Raw genomic sequence first — 20,029 nt, forward strand, 5'->3', positions numbered from 1 at the left:
TAGAGGATTGGCACATTGATTATGTGTTGCCCCTTTGGATGGAATAATAAAGCCTTAGTTTTTTCCTTGTTTATCTTTAATGAGTTTAGCGACGACCAGTCTGATAATTGCGTCAAAGTTGTATTTGCGTTGTAGGTTAGTTCTTTAATGTCCCGCGAAGAGAAGAACAAGCTTGTGTCATCTACATATATGATGTATTTAACTAAACTGCTTATGTTGGATATGTCATTGATATATATGTTGAATAAAAGAGGTCCCAGAAGGCTGCCCTGGGGTACTCCATTTCTAATTGGAACCATATCAGAAGGGAACTGATTTATAAGCACATATTGATAGCGAGCGCTGAAATATTATTTAATGAAACAAAGGGCGTGCCCACGTATGCCATAATCGTCGAGTTTCTTAAACATAGTTTCGTGGTTAAGCGTGTCAAATGCTTTGCGAAAGTCAACGAAGATACCCAAGGTGAGAAGCTGATCTTCGAAGTTATTTAGTATGTATTCTTTTTGATCCAGTAATGCGTGCTCAGCTGATCTTTGTTTTGTGAAACCATATTGGAAGTTGGCAATTACGAGTGTTTCAATAAAAAGTTGCACAGTACATCGTCGTGGTCGCACAAGTCACGCGCGAAATCAGCAGGAAGGAAGGCAATCATTTTTTTTGAAAGATTAACAGAGGGGGTACTCGCGCATGCACTTCCTAATCTGGCTATCTTTTCCGCTTCGATTATTTCTCGGGTGAACCTATCCTTACTTTTCCCGAGAACAAAACATTTGTCAAGGAGCGGCATACAATCTTCTCAGGTGTTACAATGTGCCACTAGTTGTTCATCCCTATCATCTTTATTTTTACCATTGCGATTATGTTCACGAAGGCGATCATTCAAGCAGTGACCCGTTTGGCCTGCATACTGTTGTTCGCACGAGAGTGGAATCTGATAAACGACTCCTTCTTTGCAATCTACAAAAGGCACTTGATGTTTCTTTTTACAAGCAACTGGCGGGTTTTGTTTTCGACTATTGCATCTAAGTGCTTACCTCCTCATGAAATCAGGCTGTTAGAGCACGACCAGACAGCGAGTGCTTTATTATTTTACATTCCGAAGCAGCATTGCGGAAACATAAGAGTTGAGTAAACATTTTATTGTTGAACAGGCTACAGCTCCTGACTGTTCACCGCACAATATAAAGCTGAACACACTGGTCTGGACTCCCATGCTATACACAAGAAAAGAACATGATAGTTAAGGTAGATGCCGATATTCGCGCACATATAGGTCATCGGGTGCCGCCGGAAAGACAAAAGCCCCGTCCTCTAAATATAGGAAATACTTGAAGATTTCGATTGATTTTATTGGTTGAGCACTTAGAAGCCGATTTCGCAAGTTATTTCTAGCATTACGAAAGCTACAAGTGACCTGGGCCTATCTTATGACACTAAAGAATTGCTTTGCCCCCTGTCAACCGCGGTGAATTCGGCAGCAGCACAGTTATGTTGTGAGAGTCATCGTGATTGACCCAGGTGACGCTACACTTGATAGATCTGCCCGTGAAGGGAAATGTAGGCGTGCACTCACCTCGGGATGCCTTTCTCACTGCAGCTTCCATAAAAGACATGCTAGCTGCTATGTGGTCTGCAATACTGGCTTTTGTTTTGTTTTGTTTCATTATTATGTGCTGAATCCGGTCGAAAAACAGCTTTTTATCTGTAAATATATTTTTCAAGAAAATCTGTTGTAACGCTCTTTCAAAGCATTACATGTCGATGGATCCTTGCAGATAGATTTTGGAGGCGTGATTCTGTAGCCTTTCAAATTAACGAGGACAGAGAAGTGAAACGGTTGTACACGCCATTAGGACTTATGTCTGCGTACTGACACTGAATGTCAACATGATTTTTCAATATATGTTTGCTCGCTGTTTTTGTCCGGGCCTCCTATTCGACATGCTCTGGCAGTTGACGCGCCCTGCCACTGAATGGGCGACAGTCTGTGACACGTCACAGTGTGTGACAAGTCATCGAAATGGACAGGAGCTGCCAATTTCGACCAAAGTTTTTCGAATGCGAATCAAGCACTAGGATTCTCGGATTCCATGTCAATACTTTGTCGTGATGCACGCCTTGGTGAAACCAAGGATTCATATCCTTGTAGGGAAGTCTTTCACATACTGTGGTAGAAACGGAATAATTACTGACATCTCCAAAAGCGCAATATTTCTTAACTATGTAGTCGTACGGCTGCGCTTTCATTGATGCCAATGAGTAATTACTGACTTTTTAGAAATATATTCAACCATGCGGGATTCCGCAAAATATTCGATCGATTCGACTGCCTGTTCTGATGCGGAGCATGAACCCCCGAGCGGTGTGAAAAGCGATGCTCTAGTGCACCTATCTCACATATAACCTGACGACGCTAATAGGCGTAATTATTTATCACTGCTATTTGAATCTTGCAGCCTTTTAAGCAAATTTTATCTGTCGGGATATGACACGAAAGGCTAAATCTGAAGCAACTGTTAAGTCTAAGGCCGAAATCCCTATTAAAAAGTGAGGGAGGTATTATGCTTGAGCATGGTTATACGAGCGAAATCTTTGTTAAGCGTGAATTTGTGCGTTTATGAAGGCTGTACACGGTTTGACGGCTTGAAATAAAGGGGCGCTAAAACCCGCCTTAGGAGTAGATTTGGAGGCCCCGTCTTTTCATTCCGCGATTTTTTTTAAATTTTGTTTAGGTAGGTTTTGGGGAAGAGAGGACGCATTTTTGTTTTTTGACAAATACCCTTTGTATGTAGATAATCTTATAGGAAAGGAATGCCACGGGGCCTATCACAGGGGCAATATCTGTCAGACAGGTTGGAGGTATAATGTAAAAGACCAAGTTGATTTCGACAAACTGAAGCGAAATCTTAAAGTACACCCTGCGTCGTAGAGCCTACGCTTTAATACTTTCCAATATAATTGAATATTTTAGGCGATTTTTTAACGATCTGTATTGCAGTCTCCGGCATACTTACCGAATAAATATAGTGCGAAATGTACGAAATGTTACGAAATGTAAAATAGAATTTTTAACGACACAGTTCTTGATACATACGCTTGCAAAAACGGTGTAAGCAAGTAAGGGGACATCTCATAATCGCTTTGTCCTATTCATATTGCGCCTTGCAAAAGCGTACTCGTTACGTAAAGTGACTTTCCTTGCTTATCCGTTGAGTCCTTAGAGCTGAAATTTTGCAAACAAATGGCGTCTTGTCGGCAATATTTTAAAATTATAAAGTTATTTGGGGTGCTTCCTTGATTCGATCAGAAGTCTGATATCCAGATGGTCGGAGGCGAAGGCGACGCAAAGCAAGCCTGCGTTCCAGCAATGACGCCGGTGGCGCCAATCATTTTGTTTAAAACAGCACTGTCACAGAAATTGCGCAAATTAGGGTATATGGCTGCGTCCTTTTAGTAGAAGATTCGAAGAGCTCAATCAACTGTTTTATCAGTAATAATGACCGACTCTTATTTGTCTAAAACTACAAATATTTCAAAAGTTTTCTCTTTCTAACGCAACAAATATTTTATATCCAGGAAGGTATCGAGCTGACGCAATCGGCGCCATTATGGCATAGCGGCTCATTTTGCTTCGCTGTTACCACAGACGATGCGAATACCCGACTCCTCCAGATAGAAAAATGCCAACACCCAAAGTAAATTTGGTATGTAGTAGTGCAGGCTAGCGCGCGGACCCTGTGCAGGCATCCGAAGAAGAGGAAAAAGCCATTTCGTCCTAATACATCAGAGCCCTTTTTGGATGATGAACAATAATTCTCGGTTAAACCGCTGCCGAATCTATTTAACCTTCCTGTGGTCGCTACATCTAACGTCACCTCCCCGCTGCCTTCTCGTGTGAAACCAGAACTGTCCAGATTTGTTACATTTGGAGGAGGTGCTTCCTGATTCTCAACCTGAAATTCCGGAGCAGAACCTCACCTTCAGCGTTCATTACGACTGATTAAACGATTGCAATTAGTTCTTCAGTGCCCGCTACTGTCGTCTGTTTTGGCTACACTCGGCAGCATGACCCCGTATCGTCCGAGGTAACTCTGAACAAGACGTCGACGGCTGCACTTCGATGTATGACCACGGGAGCCGTTACATAAAACCAGAAGATAACGTGAAACTTTCTACCGTCGTTTACCTAGACAATGTTTCCCTCCAGAGGTAACGTAACCAAGAATCGATTCTGCCCACTTGGTCCGCATTCCGAGTGGGCAGGGAAATCAGGCACTTCATCGACCAAGAGGCAGAGAAGCCTTTTCCCTCCAACCACGGTTAAGCAGATGATGTACCACTGTATGAAAGGAGGAAGAACCTTTTTGCTTACAACCATACTGGCATCTTTTTAGCTCTTTTTAGACACCTTTACCTTCTCCTCCGAACTCGGGTTCGTTGGCATCTTGTTGTAATGGGTTGAGCAGAGCAAATGTACGGGGAAGGTTTGTCACAGATGACTCACGCGTCTTTGGAGAGTTGAGGTGATATCAGCCCTGCCCTCGGCTACAGCTTGAAAAACAAGCCCGTCCCAGTGTAAATAATGCGGAGGAGCCTCGGTAACCCGTCGCCTTAAACATACTTTGCCTGGTAGCCGCAAGTTGAGTCCGCTACTCTTAAAAGGTCCAACGATATCGAGGCGTTATGTAATCGAATGGACTGCTCATGAAACTTTCTTACTCTCACATGCCCACTTTCTCGTAGTAAAACAAAAACATGATTATTTTCGCCGACTCAAGCCAGCATACAAGAAAACCCGATTAACATGTGCTGAAGCAGCTGCTGTGCGGTGGGAAGAAACTCCCACTGTATGGGTCATCTATTTTGGAAATTGCTTTTCCCAGCGCCTGTCATTATTAGGAGAATAATTTTTAGCATGGTTTGCTAATCCTGGCGCATGGTAATCCCCGTACTACGGGACACAGACGACATGCGGAAGGAAGGCATCGGTGTCCACGCGGTGGTGTTTAGGGCAGTGAGCCCATCGAACGATCGAGGCTGTCTCGCTGAAGGTAAATGTGTGGGCAAGAACCAGATCCCTCTTGATTATACTCCGTGCTTAATTCATAAATATGTTCAATGAAGTATTGATGCGTCATGCTGGTCTGTAATTTAGTGCAAACACAGCTAGTGCAGTTAATCGCCAGCTTATCGTAGCCGGCACAGCAGTAGAAGACGCGGCAACCGATGCCGGTTTTGTGACGTCACCAAGCATTTCTACATGGCTGCCACTGTCTATGGAAGAAGCTTCGCGCTCTCAACTTCAGCCCCTTATTTCGAAACCAAGAATGCGTTCGAGGGAGCTCGGACTTCAGAAATAAAGAAATAAAATTCCGGTCATATATACCAGAATACAATACCGCAATATATTGAGCATTGCCATTGTCGTGGCCCCTTTGAAGATGGCGGCAATCATTCGAACCACCAAAAAAGCTAGATCAGTTTCTCGGTCAACTGTAACCGGACGAATTAGATATTAATCGTTTTATAGCATTTCCGCGCTTTTTTTTTTGTCCATGCTGCATTTGCATGGCAGTCTTTGTTTTGCATCTTCAATAGTTATACAAACTATCCTCTTTACAGCACTCGTTTAGTAATGATAATTTTTATTCTCACATGTTCAATGCTGTCATTTCATTTAGAGTAATCCAGCCATATGTGACAAGCAGCGCCAATCTTTATCAATATACGAACCACGCAGATACACGGAAAAGACAGCATCAGCTACTCGCAACTGCTGGAAAGACTACGAGCCACGGCTGCCTGTTTCCACTCGCATGGCGTATGCAAGGGCGACAGAGTTCTCGTGCACGTGAAGAACGGCATCGATGGCTTCGTTGCAGCCTGCAGCATTCCGCTCACAGGAGCCACACTTGTCACCTCGGACGTCACGTTCAGCGAAGGTTGGTTTCGCCCCCTCCTCGACTATTTGTTTGGTAAATTATCACTGAAGAAAAACAGCCCTTCGTCGCACGGTAAATATGACAGAGGTCGAGTGAGGAAACCGAAAACGGGAAATGGGTCGAGAGGAGCGCCCATCTTGTCCACAGCTTTTCCCGTTACGACGTCCGGCATTTGCAGTTACAAGAACTGTGTAAATACATGGCCAAGCAACATAAAATACCATTCGGGCTTTCATTATTAATAACGCATGAAGGCTGGGTTGGCGAGGCAATTGATTTCTTTTCACTTGAGAAATGACTGGTTACCGTTGGTTTAGGAACTTGAACTCATAAGGCTCAGATCCACATGGAGCGATTTTTACGTGGCAAACCTTGCGAGCAGCCGCTAGGTGGCGTGTCGCCGGCCACCGGCGGCCGTTCGCCGCCGATCAATCAGGCCAAATATTTTCGCCGGCGGCCGGGCCATCGGCCGCTCCCCAGAGCCGGCCAATGCAACTAGTCAGCGAACATTAATAAGGGCGATCCATCTTCAGGATCGCTGAGCCGTACTGGGTTGCTGGTAGAAGCGACAGCTGCGATTCATGCAAAGCTAGCTCACAGCCAGCTGCCGCCGTTGCGGCGCGGCTCCTCCAGTCCGCTAAAAAGTGGAGCTGAAATTAATCATATTTTGCTTTCATTATTACAGAATGAGATAGAAAGTTAGAAAATTCAATCCGTTGACCATTTGCTGTAGCACTGATGAATTTCGAAGCGCCGTTTCATGGTCTCATTGACGAGATATGATAATGTATGGCCCTTTCTCACCGTTGTCTCCCCCCCCCCCCCCCCCCCTTAGGTAATGTCCTTAATAGGGAGCTTTAAGAGGATAATAAATAATGATGATAATGATGAAACGAAATAAGCGTAGAGCAAAAGCAGCACATGGCTTGAGCGCTGTCGTCATCCGCGCTAGCGGGCGCACCGCTTTAGCACTTCCCTGTACGCGAGAAAAGGGGTGCTTCTTGGGTGGTGTCAATATTTTTTATTCGTTAACAAAACTTGCTTTGTATAGTAGCAAATTGTAGAGGTGGAATTGCTTTTCACGATGCTATTAGTGACAATTAACATGCTTATTGAATAAATGATGAAAAAAGATCTATCTGCAACAAATTGTAGTTAAAACAAACACACAAAACCATCAGTATTTTGATACAAAAAACAGAACTTTCAAAATATAAGTTTTTTACAACAGGGACCACTGCAACATTGCAGCACATTCCAGCTTTCTGTGTATAGTGTTCACTGATTTAGGAAAGAAAACAGTAGTCCAGGTCGACTATGCTCAGGTGGACCCCTGGCTGTCCTCTAGCGAAAGTTACTACTCCCTGCGCAGCTTGCGGCAAGTAATACTATTCAAAAGACGTTATCACCCTGCAGATAACAGTTGTGACCTTCAGAAGTGATACCTGCAGATCAGCGCGCAGGAAAACTGGACATTTTTGGGGAGCGAACGCGAAGCTTATGGAGGCATGGCTGTCGACGTTCCGGGTCGGTTTTAACGAAATTTCGCTGTCAGTGCTAAAGCCTAAAAAGCTGAATTCATTTTCTGAGTCATCACTGCTGCTGTTCGCGTCCAAAAACGAGCTTTACGATGCGTCAATTTCCGCGGAAACGGCCGTTTCCTCACAGCAGGAGCGCGCGACACCGATGCCATGACATAAACAAGAGAGCCGATCACTTGACTCCGGAGACCATCTGGACGGGCGCGGCACGGCGGAAAGAATAAAACGAAAATCAAAACTGAAAGAAGAGCTTCTCCATTTCCTATTGCATGATGCTACGTGTCAAAAAATGCTTCGAAAACGCGAAAATTCGAGTCGTGAAACTATCGATAGCCCGCTATCGTTGGGAATAGGCGCGTTCAAGAAAATGTTAGGTGGCGTTATACGCAATGCGATACGCGTCATACACATGCTTACGCACTGCGTATACGTTGCGATTTTTCCTAGTTTGACGATAAGCTGAAACGGGACCTTTTTCGACATTCCGCCCAACAACACTTGCTGAAATCCCTGCTGAAAAGAGGAGACATGCATGCACTACGCTGTTGCGGCGGTGTCGGACGTAATCCAAAGCTTAATACAAGTGCGGTCGAGGGCCATTTTAGACACTGCCTATTTGGTCTTGGCTCTTGAAATGTGATTTTTTAGGAAAAATACATCGTTGAGGCGGACTAGCTCGGGCGCTTTCTCACTTGAGCGCCGACGCCGGCTACCGCCAGCTTTTTGCTGCATGCGGTACAGCCCGCGCGACGGTGTGCCGGCCCTGCGTCGCGCCGCATGATGTTCGCAGAGAAAGTTCGCTCCATGTGAGTTGTCCTTCAGAACAGGTATCGATACAATTTTTTATGCGTTGTCGCCAAGGGGACATACTTTAAGCGCATAGAGCACGAACATTGCACAGCAGCGCATTGAACATGACGAAATGTTTTTTCGTTGGCGTGTTAACTAACCACTGCGTGTGGCTAGAGTGCACTGAAAATCAGATCCCGCAGACACCCCCGTAGCGGCACTATCGTCACTGAAACTCCTGCACCGCTTTGACACGGCGGCAAGGAGCCATGCGCTGACTAGAATAAATGGGTTGACGCCTTGTCCCCTGCTTTTTTACTTCTTCCACGTGGAGCGCTATTTAATTTGCAGGGAACTAATCAACTGTGCATCTGCAAGTCTTTTAATGAGCATGTAACACAAATTAACCAAACTCAGCTCTCTGGAAAAGGCGGATAGGTTCGCGAATGACAAGAAGTTATGGAAACCTTAGACAATACACTGTGCCAGCAAAACAAAATATTACGACAAATGACGCCTTAAAACAACAAACTCGTAAACCGTCCAGAATGCATATGTGTCTACCTGTCCGCTTGCTGGAGAAAAATCAGAGCACGTAGAGTAGTGCTCTTGAGCAAGGAATTTTAATTACCCATCAACCACACAACTTTACTCATCCTACGGGAGATTGCAACTAAATTCACGAGTCCGTAAAAAGAAATAGTTATTCTTTTCCTTCAATCGCAATCACATCGTGCAGGATAACAGATCAAATATAATACTCGATTCTCTATTTTCGGACACTGGATACACTGTAGTAAGACATCGTGCTTAAAGCCCACCCCAGCTTTGGGAAAACCAAATTTCATTGTTTCTTATAAGAACTTCATATTTTCACATAGTAGTGACAATGCCGTTGGCAACAAATGAGGAGGCTCGAACTTCATTTGAATAAATTCTTTATTGGGCTGACTTAAGCCTGCAAAAGAACTAAGCAATCGGTGGCGGTGATTGCAACAGTAGTGCTAGGCGGTAGTCGATCTACGAATACCAGTCGCGCACGTTAACGCTCAGTTTGGAAGAAACTTCTTGATGAAGCCACAAATGGGGACTAGCATAACCTGACACATTGCAGAAACACGCGAGCGGCTGGAATCTTCGAGATACATCGCGACGCATTTTTCACGACAAAGAAAATGATAAACTATCGTCTCGCGACAACATGAACAAACAAAAATAGGGAACCTGCAGTGCCTAGGTGGCGCTGCAATTATTCCAAAGATCAGGGTGCCTTACAACACGCAGCTACAAAAAGAAATTTAACAATGAAGATGACGCATGTGCTGTATGTGGTAACTCCAGTGAAACAATTGACCATATCATACTCGAATGTAATGATATCCATCCGGAAGTTGATGCAGGCGCAATCACTGTTCCCGAAGCTCTGGGGTTTAGAGATACCCGTGGCCGGGTTAATAAACCGGCGGTGGAAACTAGCAAAAAACGACTGGAAGATTGGTGGCTTAAAAGTAGAGAAGTGACCTAATGTTAGTAATGGTAGAAACAAAAATTTTATAAATAGAATGATGGTTTCGTTAACCAATCTAAAACGCTAATAAGGGTACAGGGAGAAAAATGAGCATGATAGCTACTGCTACCACCCCGTTTCAAAGGGGACGCTCCTATATTCCATCCCATCCATCAATCCAGCGCTGTTGACAGTTGGCTGTCGTGTGGTGCGGACGCGTGTTCCATCGCTCCTCCGACTGCACGTGGCTACCGGAAACGGATGGACTGGAGACAGTGGGAGCTTCCGAAAGCGTCAAATCGAAGAGTTCCTTTTTTTATTAAATTCAGCTTGTTTTTAGCTAGTTAGGTTATGTGCGGCATAAAAAATAGATTCTAGCTCTTTGTCATAGCGGCCTGGTTTTTCGTGCCAGCAGCCAGGTTTTCTCGTCGTTCATTCTTTAACTATTTTGTTTAGATAAATACTTTTTTACTAGGCTATTGGCTTTCGCAGAATTCATTTTAACGCGTGTTCGCTAGTCCTTTTTGTGTCTTCCTTTTGCAGTTTGTATATTTTTAGAATTCGTAATAGAAATAGTTCAGTTTCTACATGCTTACTATGGGCAATCAAAATAAGCCCAAGTGTACTATGTGTGAGGCGCAGGGTAATCTCAAGGAAACGCGTTTTGATTCTGTAGGTGAAGCGGAAGGCAGTGACTTTTTGTGTCGGTGTTGCATGCTTAGTGCGCGCCTAGATTGATTTGAACGAGAAAAGGGTGATTTAGCGTTTCGTGTGGATGATTTAAAAAATGAAGTAGGCTTATAATGGGCAGGAAATCAGAAACTGCTGACAGTTCCTTCAAATGAAAAGAAAACTGGCCGACTTTGTCATTGGAAACAACGGGAATGGACATTCCAGTGAGGGTCACGTGGCTGGGACCAGCACTGGCATGGAAGACATAAGCAAAGTAGGTCAAGCGGATCCGAACCGACAGTTATTTAGAAGCAGCTACTAAGAAGTCGGAAAAAAGGAAGTAAGGAAGAATGAAACTCCCAGAGACAAGGACACAGATAACCGAAAGCAGGAGCCAACGGTTGGGAGAGGGAGAGAGAAGGCCCAGGTGCTTATCGCCAGAGATTCTAACATGAGCAGGTGCAAGCGAAATATCATGGAACGTGTAAAGGGTGATAAGCGAGGGTTAGTTGGAGCTTTCCCAAGCATGACAATGAGGGCAGTGCTGTAAGAAAGTAAAAATAGGCTGTTGAACAATTCTGCACAGCGCAATATGGTGATAGCAGTCTCAGGACCAAATGATGCCCTAAATGGTGGCGCTGCTGGAGTAGTGGAAAGTTTAGCTAAGACGATATCAGGGAGACAACACATCAAGCGCAGATGGTTGTATGCACTGTACCGGAGGTGCTAGGATCGAACGGAAAGCTGGAAAAGGACGTGGTGACAGTTAACCAGGGCATAAGAAAGTTAAGCCTGGAGAAGCGTTTCAAAGTGGTTGAGGTAAGCAGGGAGGTGCATAAACCAGGTTTTCGCAGGGCTTTTCACCTAGATGGCATTCATTTTAACAGAAGGGTGGAAGCAGAGATCAGCTGGCGCCTGGCAGGCAGGGCTGTAGCTTTTTTAGGGGGTCCGCTAGGACTCCGTACACAGAGGTAGTTAGAAGTGAAGTAGAAGAAAGTGTAATAACGGAGCCTGAGCCCCAAAAATGGCACGGAGCAGGTCGAGAAAGAAAAGTACAAAAAAAAATTTTTAACACTAGTATCAGCTATATAAACATGCAAGGAGGTAGAAAAAGAGCGAAATGGCTAGAGATAGAACAGCAGTTGAAGGATGACAAAATAAGTGTGTACGCTCTATGCGAGGCTCATCTCAGGGATCTAGAAGATCCGCCGTTTATAGAAGGCTACGTCTGGGAGTAGTGCAACAGAACGAGAACGGAAAAAAAGGGTGGAGGGGTAGTTATGTTGATACACCAGGAACAAATTGGCAATGAGTAAAGTCATCTTGTAAAGACCATATCTGGGTATCACGAACAATTGCCGGAATAAGGAGATGGCTAGCGTAGTTTATTTAGGAACAGGACACCAATGCAGCAAGAAAACAAGGACCTTGTTGAATGTCTCAGTGACGATATAAGCCAGTTTGGAAACGGGGCCAATATTATTCTACTGTGGGACAAGAACGGCCACATCGTCGATCTGGATGGATACACGGATTGTAACGGCAAGCTAATGTTAGATTTCTGTGAGCGACACGACTTAGTTATAGTAGATAGAGAAACAAAATGCGAAGGACAAATCACGTGGGAATTCCGCAACAGGCAGATGACCAATAACTACTGTCTAATGTGGCAGGAAATTTATAGCAAGGTCACAAAAATGAAAATAGACGAAGAAGGAGAGTGTAGTCTTGGAAGTGATCATAAACGTATTAGTCTGCAGATGGGGCACTTGATGAAAAGAGAAATGGAACTTAGACAAAAAAATGAACGCAAAATTAAACGACAATCAAATAGCACCGATAGCAGCAGACATAGAGGAAGCAATAGAGAAAGGCCCTATGGAAGCCCCATTTACCTTAGTGACGAGACTACCGTCTGACGGCCGGTGATGAGCACTATCTTTATCGATGTTCCACCCCAGTTCTCTTCGCTACATAATCTCTGCCTTTTTGCAATAAAGCTCAGTTGATAGTCAGCGCCTTGTGTTTGTGCTTTCTTGTGTCTCTGTGTTCCGTCCTTTGCTCTGCTCCTTAAATATTGAAAACCAACTAGCCCGCCAACTCGCTCTTATTATCCCATGGAATACTGGGATTATGAAAGGGTAGAATTAGTCATAAGGAGGAAAATTAAAGTGGGTAAAGAAGCAAACCGCTGGAATGGAAAGAAGAAGCCACGGAGCTGGTGGAATAAGGAAATCAGGGAAGCTATTGAACAACAACGGGCTGCTTCAAGGGAACACCAAGAGGCAAACAAAGCACAGGTATCTCAGGAGGAAATCGACCAAAAATGTGAATCATATCGACAAAAGAAACTTGAGGTACAGGCCCTCGTCCAAAGTAAAATAAAGCAATCCACCGATCGCTGGATGGCTGACATACACGATGCCTCTAGAGGTGGACCGAGAAAATTCTGGAACCATATAAGCTGGCTAGGTAAAAATAATCAAAGATTCCAGATAACGACGGAAATTGTGTAAAGGGAGACAACGCAGCGAACTACATTACATAAGTTACAGCCGAGTCATTTAAGAGCGACGATAGGGTAATCTCCGCAAATCAAGCAGCAACACAAGGTAGCATAATAAAAACCGCTTAGAACTGACCAATCTAAACTAGAAAAAGGCAGAAAAAATATTAATAAAAGCACATCTACAGGAATAGATAAAATACCGATCAAGCTGAATAATGAACATGGTCCAAACAGTAAGGAAACGGTGTTAAAATCTCTGGAAACAGTCATAACGAATAAGCAAATTCCGGACAGCTGGCGGCAGCGTAAAATGAATTGCATTTATAAAGGATTTATAAAATGCTACAGGCTGATTACCATAACATCTTTGATGTGCAGGTTGCCCATGCAGGCGGTGAAGTTACAGGTGCAAGCATGGTTAGATATTAACACGATACTCGGAGAACTTCAGAACGGCTTTAGAAATGGTAGGGTCTTAGACTGCTCGTGCTTACCCAATGCATCGAAATATCTAGAGTGGAAAATAGACCTTTGTATTTGGCCTTCCTGGACATAAACGGAGCGTACGACAACGTAAAGAGGGAACTCCTGTGCAACATATTAAAAGAAGAACGTATCGGTTATGAGATAACCGAGTTCATACAGGAAGTATATCGGGATTAGAAAGTAGAAATTACAAGGGAAAAAATAACAAGTGCGAAAGCTGTCAAGGTATGCAAATGATCACGACAAGGTTGTCCTCTATCACCGCTGCTGTTCATGCTTTATATGATAAACCCGGAACGGTGGATACAAGAAAGTAACCTAGGTTGTAACCTGTAATATCGATTAGGTGAAAAGGCGATTGAGCAGCGCCTCCCTGATTTGATGCATGCAGACGATATTGTGCTGCTAGCTGAGAGTCAGGAAGAATTGCAAACTCTAGTTAAATATTGCAGAGACGAAGGCTTCTGTTGCAGCGCAGTTAAGTCGGGTCTGATGATTTTCGACAGCTCAACTGATCAGGGTCTTAAAATACAAGGCCATGAAATATCCAGAGTAGCAGAATATAAATATCTCAGGGTATGGGTAAACGAAGGATTGGAACACATTGGAAAGCATGAGCTATCACGTAAGGAAAAATGCCGGGATAATGGAGCATAGGCTATTGTGGAGATACAAGAGGTATGAGGTTTTGAGGGGTAATTGGAAAGGAATTTTGAAAGCGCTTTGTGTGTCTTCTTTCTCTGTCCTTGTCTTGGTGCGCTACATTTTGTTCCCTTCGAATTATGATGCCCGGGCTTACTTTCAGAAATGTTCTTTTGTGCGTAAAATCAGAGGTAAGTCGACATTGGAATTAAATAAATCAGAGAGCCGTCGTACGATAAGGACTAGGTGCCCACGGCAGAACCACAAATGATGCGGTACAGGTAGATATGCGCTGGGCATCTTTCGAAACACGGGAAGCTCAGAATAAAATACTAAATGAGGAATGCCTGAGGAAATTGGACAGTAACAGATGGGCAGCTAAAGTATTTATATACCTATACCTAAAAACCGTTTACTCACAATGAAGGAAAAGAACTAGGAAACTAAACCATAAGTATGCTGGTCACAAGGACGAAGAAATAAAGCGCGTTAAACAACAGGTGGATAACTTTGATGGAAAAGAGACAGAGTGTGGAATTATACCGAAAGTGGAAAAGGCAGATCAGTAAGGAAGCTTTCTTTAATACCACAAGAGGCAGTGCCCTACATTTTGAAGCTAGATCAGGGTGCCTCAGAACACGCCGCCAAAAAAAATGAATTTAATAATAAAGTTGGCGCAAGTGCTGTTTGTGGTAACTCCAGTGAAACAATTGACCATATTGCCATGGACAATAGGGCTAGATGTGCCTAAAACGACAGGAAGAAGCTGTACCAGCAGCCAGCCTTCCGCACAGAGCGCGAGCATACTTCAGCGTCTTTTTCTCCCAGGCGCCACCTACAAATCTCGGGAACACTAGGTGGCATTACTCCCTCTCCTCTAAAAAAAAAAAAAAAAAGAAAAAACGAAAGCAGAGGCTCAGTGCGAGCGATGGGCGAGGCCAGAGAAAACAAAGTATCAGCACAGAAACCAAATAGAATTCGGAAGCGGGGTAAGGTGCCTTACACGACAACGAAACAAGAGCATAGTACACTGCGCATTACCGCGTGAAATACGGCTTCATGCGGACAACGTGCACCACTTCGGAGCGTGGTTGCCGACGCGAGGGCTGCACAGTACCCGTTGGCAGAACATCTTATGTCACTTGCGTGACACGGCGCATAACTTCGTAAGGTCCAAAGTAATGCGACATTAGTTTTCCAGACAAGCCGGGCCGGCGCACCGGTGTCCACATCCAAACTTGATCTCCAGGTTCGTATGTTACTTGTCGATGACGGAGGTTGTAGCGACGCGTATCCTTGCACTGCTGTTGCTGAATGTGAATGCGGGCAAGTTGACGTGCTTCCTCGGCGCGCTGAGCAAACTGTTCGGTGTCTGGCGTGCGAAGATGATCATCAGTGCAGCATGGAAGCATGACATCTAACATCGTCGGAACGTCACGTCCGTAGAGCAGGCGAAATGCGTAAAACGCGTCATCTCCTAGATGGCAGTGCTATAGGCATATGTGACGTACGGCAGAATCTCGTCCCAGGTCTTGTGCTGGGAGTCTATGTACATTGCAATCATGTCTGCGATCGTTTTATTGAGCCTCTCCGTGAGGCCATTCGTCTGTGGATGATAGGCAGTGGTATTGCGATGGCTCGTGTGACTGAGCTCAGATACGTCGTGTATAAGTTGTGCCGTAAACGCCGTGCCTCGATCGGTGAGGAGTTGGGACGGTGCGCCACAACGCAACACGATTTGCTGCACAAAAAAATGGGCGATCTCAGATGACGTGCTAAGCTTCACCGGCTTGGTTTCCTCATACCGTGTGAGATAGTCGATCGCGACTATAATCCAATTGTTACCGACTGATGTCAGCGGAAAAGGTCAAAGAAGGTCGATGCCGATTTGATCAAACGGCGTCCGGGGAGGCGCAATAGGTTGGAGCAAACCCGCTGGCTTGAGAGGCGACGCTTTTCGACGTTGGCACTAGGGGAAAGCCTCTGACGTATTATTGAACTGCGTCAGCAAGTTTAGGCCGACGAACTCTGCGAGAGTGCGTGCAAAACCCATGTGGCCAGAGGTGGGCTCATCATGACAAGCAAAAAGGATATCGGCACGGAGGACGATTGGCACTACGAGTAGGTAGGGTCGGTTAACAGTGCTGGAGGTTTGCTTAAATAGAACGCCATTCCGGAGACAGACATCAGACAAGTTCTGAGCAAATTGGCGAGGGATATCAGGAGCTCGACCCTCCAAGTGATCAATGACAGTTCGAATTTCCGGGTCAGCTCGCTCTCGGGTCATTGCGTCTGGTGCACTCACCAGTCCAAGAAAACAGCTCTCGGCCCCCGTGTTCTCATTGACTAAACCGACGGGTGCGCGCTACAGCGCGTCAGCATCTTTGTGCTTCTGGCCAGATTTATACACATAGGTGTACTCAAATTCTTGGAGGCGAAGGCTCCATCGTGCTAGGCGCCCCGATGGGTCGTGGAGGCTGGCCAGCCGGCACAAAGAATGATGGTCGGTGACCACTTTAAAAGGGCGGCCATACAGGTAAGGCCTAAATTTCATGGTTGCCCGCACAACCGCAAGTCATTCCTTTTCCATAGTGGAATAGTTTGTCTCGGCGAGGGAGAGCGTGCGGCTGGCATACGCGATGACCTTTTCGACGCCTGCTTGGTATTGAACGAATACAGCGCCGAGGCCGATATTGCTGGCGTTGGTGTGGACTTCGGTGTCAGCGTCTTCATGAAAGTGAGCAAGAACAGGGCTCGTTTGCAGTCGTCGGCGCAGCTCCGCAAAAGCCTCTTGTTCGGCGCCCCACACAAACTATATCCTCGCGCGTGAGGCGAATCAGGGGGGGGGGGGGTCAACCTTGGACAAATCGGCGATAAAGCGGCGGTAGTAGGCGCACAGACCCAGGAACTTCTCTTGCTTGCAGGAACGGTAAGCTTGGCGACAGCAGAAGTCTTGTATGAGTCTGGCCTCACGCCGGCGGCGCTCACGAGATTACCGAGAAACTTCAACTCTTTATAGCCAAAGTGACATTTCTCTGGCTTGAGTGTCCAGTCAGCTGACCGAAGGGCATCTAACACAGTGCGCAGGCGTTGAAGGTGTTCGGCAAAGGTTTCAGAGAACATCACGACATCATCGAGGTAAACTAAACAAATTTGCCATTTGAGGCCATTGCGGACCGTGCCCATCGTGCGCTGAAAAGTTGGCGGCGCTAGACATAGGCCGAAAGGCGGCACATTAAACTCATACAGACAATCTAGGGTGACAAAATACGTTTTTTCGCGGTCTCGCTCATCGACCTCAGTCTACCAGTACCCGGTCTTCAGGTCGTTTGAGGAGAAGTACTGGGCGCAACGTAGTCTGTCGAGCGAGTCGTCAATACGAGGTAGCGGGTAAACGTGTTTTTTAGTGATGTCGTTCAATTTTCTATAATCAACGCAGAAGCGAAGGGTCCATCCTTTTTCTTTACCAGCACGACAGGGGACGACCATGGCCTGTTGGAGGGTTGGATGACACCATCGCAAAGCATCTCCTGAACCTCTGTCTGAATCTCTTCACGTTCCGTCATTGAGATGCGGTACGGCTGCTGACGTATAGGGCGGGCATCGTCGGACGTAATTACGCGGTGCTTCACAAGAGGCGTTTGCCGAATTTTCGATGAGGTCGCGAAACAAGCGCTGTATTCTAGGAGCAGAGAATGGAGTTCGCGCTGCCGAGTTGCTAAGCGGTCTGTACTAATATCAAGACGGTCAAAGGATGGGCGCACATTTTGAACTGCACCGAACGCAAAACATCCAAAAACGTCCGCTAAGGAGTCGGCGAATGCGATTGTAGTAGCGCGGAAAAGGTGACAGGGTTCATTTGTAAGGTTAGTCACCAGGAGCTCAGATCGGCCAGAAACGGAGGTGGTTAAGACTCCGCGCCGAGGTGATACCGTGGGTGAGCAAAAGGGACTGATTGCCCTCAGCGACCGCCGTCCCTTCACGTAGTTTGTGGCGGAATAGAAACGCTCTCGGTGGCAATTCGAAGGGCGGCGCGGCAGTGCTGCCGATTCTCGGTGTCAGTATCAGCAGCTTTCTCGGTCGAAAATCTCACGGTATGCTTCCGGAGATCGATAATGCCTCCATACTCCGAGAGAAAATCTACACCAAGGATGCAGTCGCGAGAGCCGTGAAGTATCACGAGGCAGCTGACAACAAACCTGGAGTTGCGAATTTGGACTCTCACCGTGCACTGACCGCTCGGAGTAACGACTTGTCCGCCAGTGGTGCGAATCTGCTTGCCAGACCATGGCGTCATTACGTTTTTAAGATGCGTCGCTAGCTTATCATTTAAAGTTGAAACATTAGCGCTACTGTCTACCAGTGCGCTAACCTTATAGCCGTCGAGGACCACAGGTATATCGAGCGAGAATCTATCTTTATGTGTACGAACTGTCGTCGGGGCCGTCAAGCCGTGTTCGCTCACAGGTCGGGTTGTCGGGGGTCCTTCTTCGCGTCGATTGCAAGCGGCTTCGCCACCGGAGGTCACTGTCTTTAGTTTTCCCGACGCAGACTAGGTGACCATCGCTGCGTCATCCAGGAGGAGCTCGGCGGCCACGATGGTCGACGTGGAGACGGAGAGTGACTGTCGCTGGGAAGCTGGCGCCATGCGTTGCTGGATAGGTAGTCCTCAATCTCACGAGGGCCTTGGCCGAGTGGAGGGCGAAGCATGTTGATGGGAAATCCGTGCAGTCCCAGGCAGGTATCGATAGGGGCACTGGCGATACAGATGATCTGGTTCCCCGCTGTGGAAGCACAGACGCTGGCGATTTGGGGTGCGCCACTGGTGTGCTCGTCGGTTGTCGATGTACGACTCATTTTGTGCAGAATAAAGTGAGCATGGCGTCGTAGTAGGCACAGGGCGTAGCAACATATCTGCATACGTTGGATGATGGTACTTCGCTGGAAAAGGTGACGCATCAGCAGATGGTACCGAAGGCCTCAATTCTTGAAGCTCATCGCGGACAATGCCAGCTATAAAGCATACCATCAGCTGGGGAGCTCCGAAAAGCATCTGCAGGTCTTCGCATAAAACAGCGCGGATGATGTTCCGATGACTCTGGGTGGCCCCAAAGGCCAAAAGCGGCTCCGATAGTACCGGTCTGCCGTAGGTGGCAGACCGCTGCTGGAGAATCCGCTCCATTGTGACAGATTCCGCAAGAAAGCCGGCAACCGTGCTCGGCGGATTACGCACGAGGCCAGCAAATAGTTGTTCTTTAACGCCGTGGATGAGTTGGCGCACCTTTTTGTCTTCGGGCATGGCCAGGTCTGATCGTCGGAGGAGCCAGGTCATGTCCTTCACATATGAGCTTACAGTCTCATTTGGCGTCTGCATACGAGACTGTAACGCCCTCTCTGCGCGGTCTCGCTGATCCGCGCTGGTAGAGGTCTCTAGGATGCGTCGGCAGAACTCGCGCCATGATGTTAGGGCAGCTTCTCGGTAATCGTACAAGGTACGAGCGCCATCTTCCAGGCTGAAGAAGACGTTTCTAAGCTTGGCGGCGTCGTCCCACTGATTGAATGAGGACGAGCCAGTCTTCAACGTCTTCGGTTTGACTGCCATGGAAGGGCTAAGGCTGTCGTGAGTTGTGCAAAGTATAGTAAACTGGAGCTTGCATGGCATGTCGAGGGGCAGTTGCGGTGCTGAACTTGAATGGCCCGTGCTCAGGGATCAGGCTTCTGGGCTTACAAGACCACCTACGGCGGAATACAGTCGGTGCTGGCGCCTCCTTGAGGAGTCAGCTAGCGTACTTGACGAAACGGTGCAGCATTTTACTTCACTAGCACAATCTCTCTGACCTCTGTTTCCAGCATTTGATCTTTTCTTTCACCACAGAAATGAAATATTGCATAAATAAAGCATTTATGTGTATATTTTCAATCATGGATAAAAGGTTTC

General features: G+C 46.3%; 1 protein-coding gene across 2 annotated transcripts in view; it reads left to right on the top strand.

Annotated features, from left to right (window-relative positions):
• The window catches only part of LOC146175227 (uncharacterized), a 275,430-nt gene that overhangs the window by 74,148 nt on the left and 181,253 nt on the right, over positions 1 to 20,029 (top strand). For both annotated transcript variants that reach the window (XM_084584667.1, XM_084584668.1), the window contains exon 3: positions 5,744 to 5,945. In XM_084584667.1, coding sequence (XP_084440793.1) covers positions 5,744 to 5,945 — 202 coding nt within the window. The remainder of the gene's footprint in view (positions 1 to 5,743; positions 5,946 to 20,029) is intronic.

Source organism: Amblyomma maculatum, chromosome 11 (genome assembly GCF_055883805.1).
Source record: "Amblyomma maculatum isolate TAMU_Amacu chromosome 11, ASM5588380v1, whole genome shotgun sequence".
Classification (NCBI taxonomy): Eukaryota; Metazoa; Arthropoda; class Arachnida; order Ixodida; family Ixodidae; genus Amblyomma; species Amblyomma maculatum.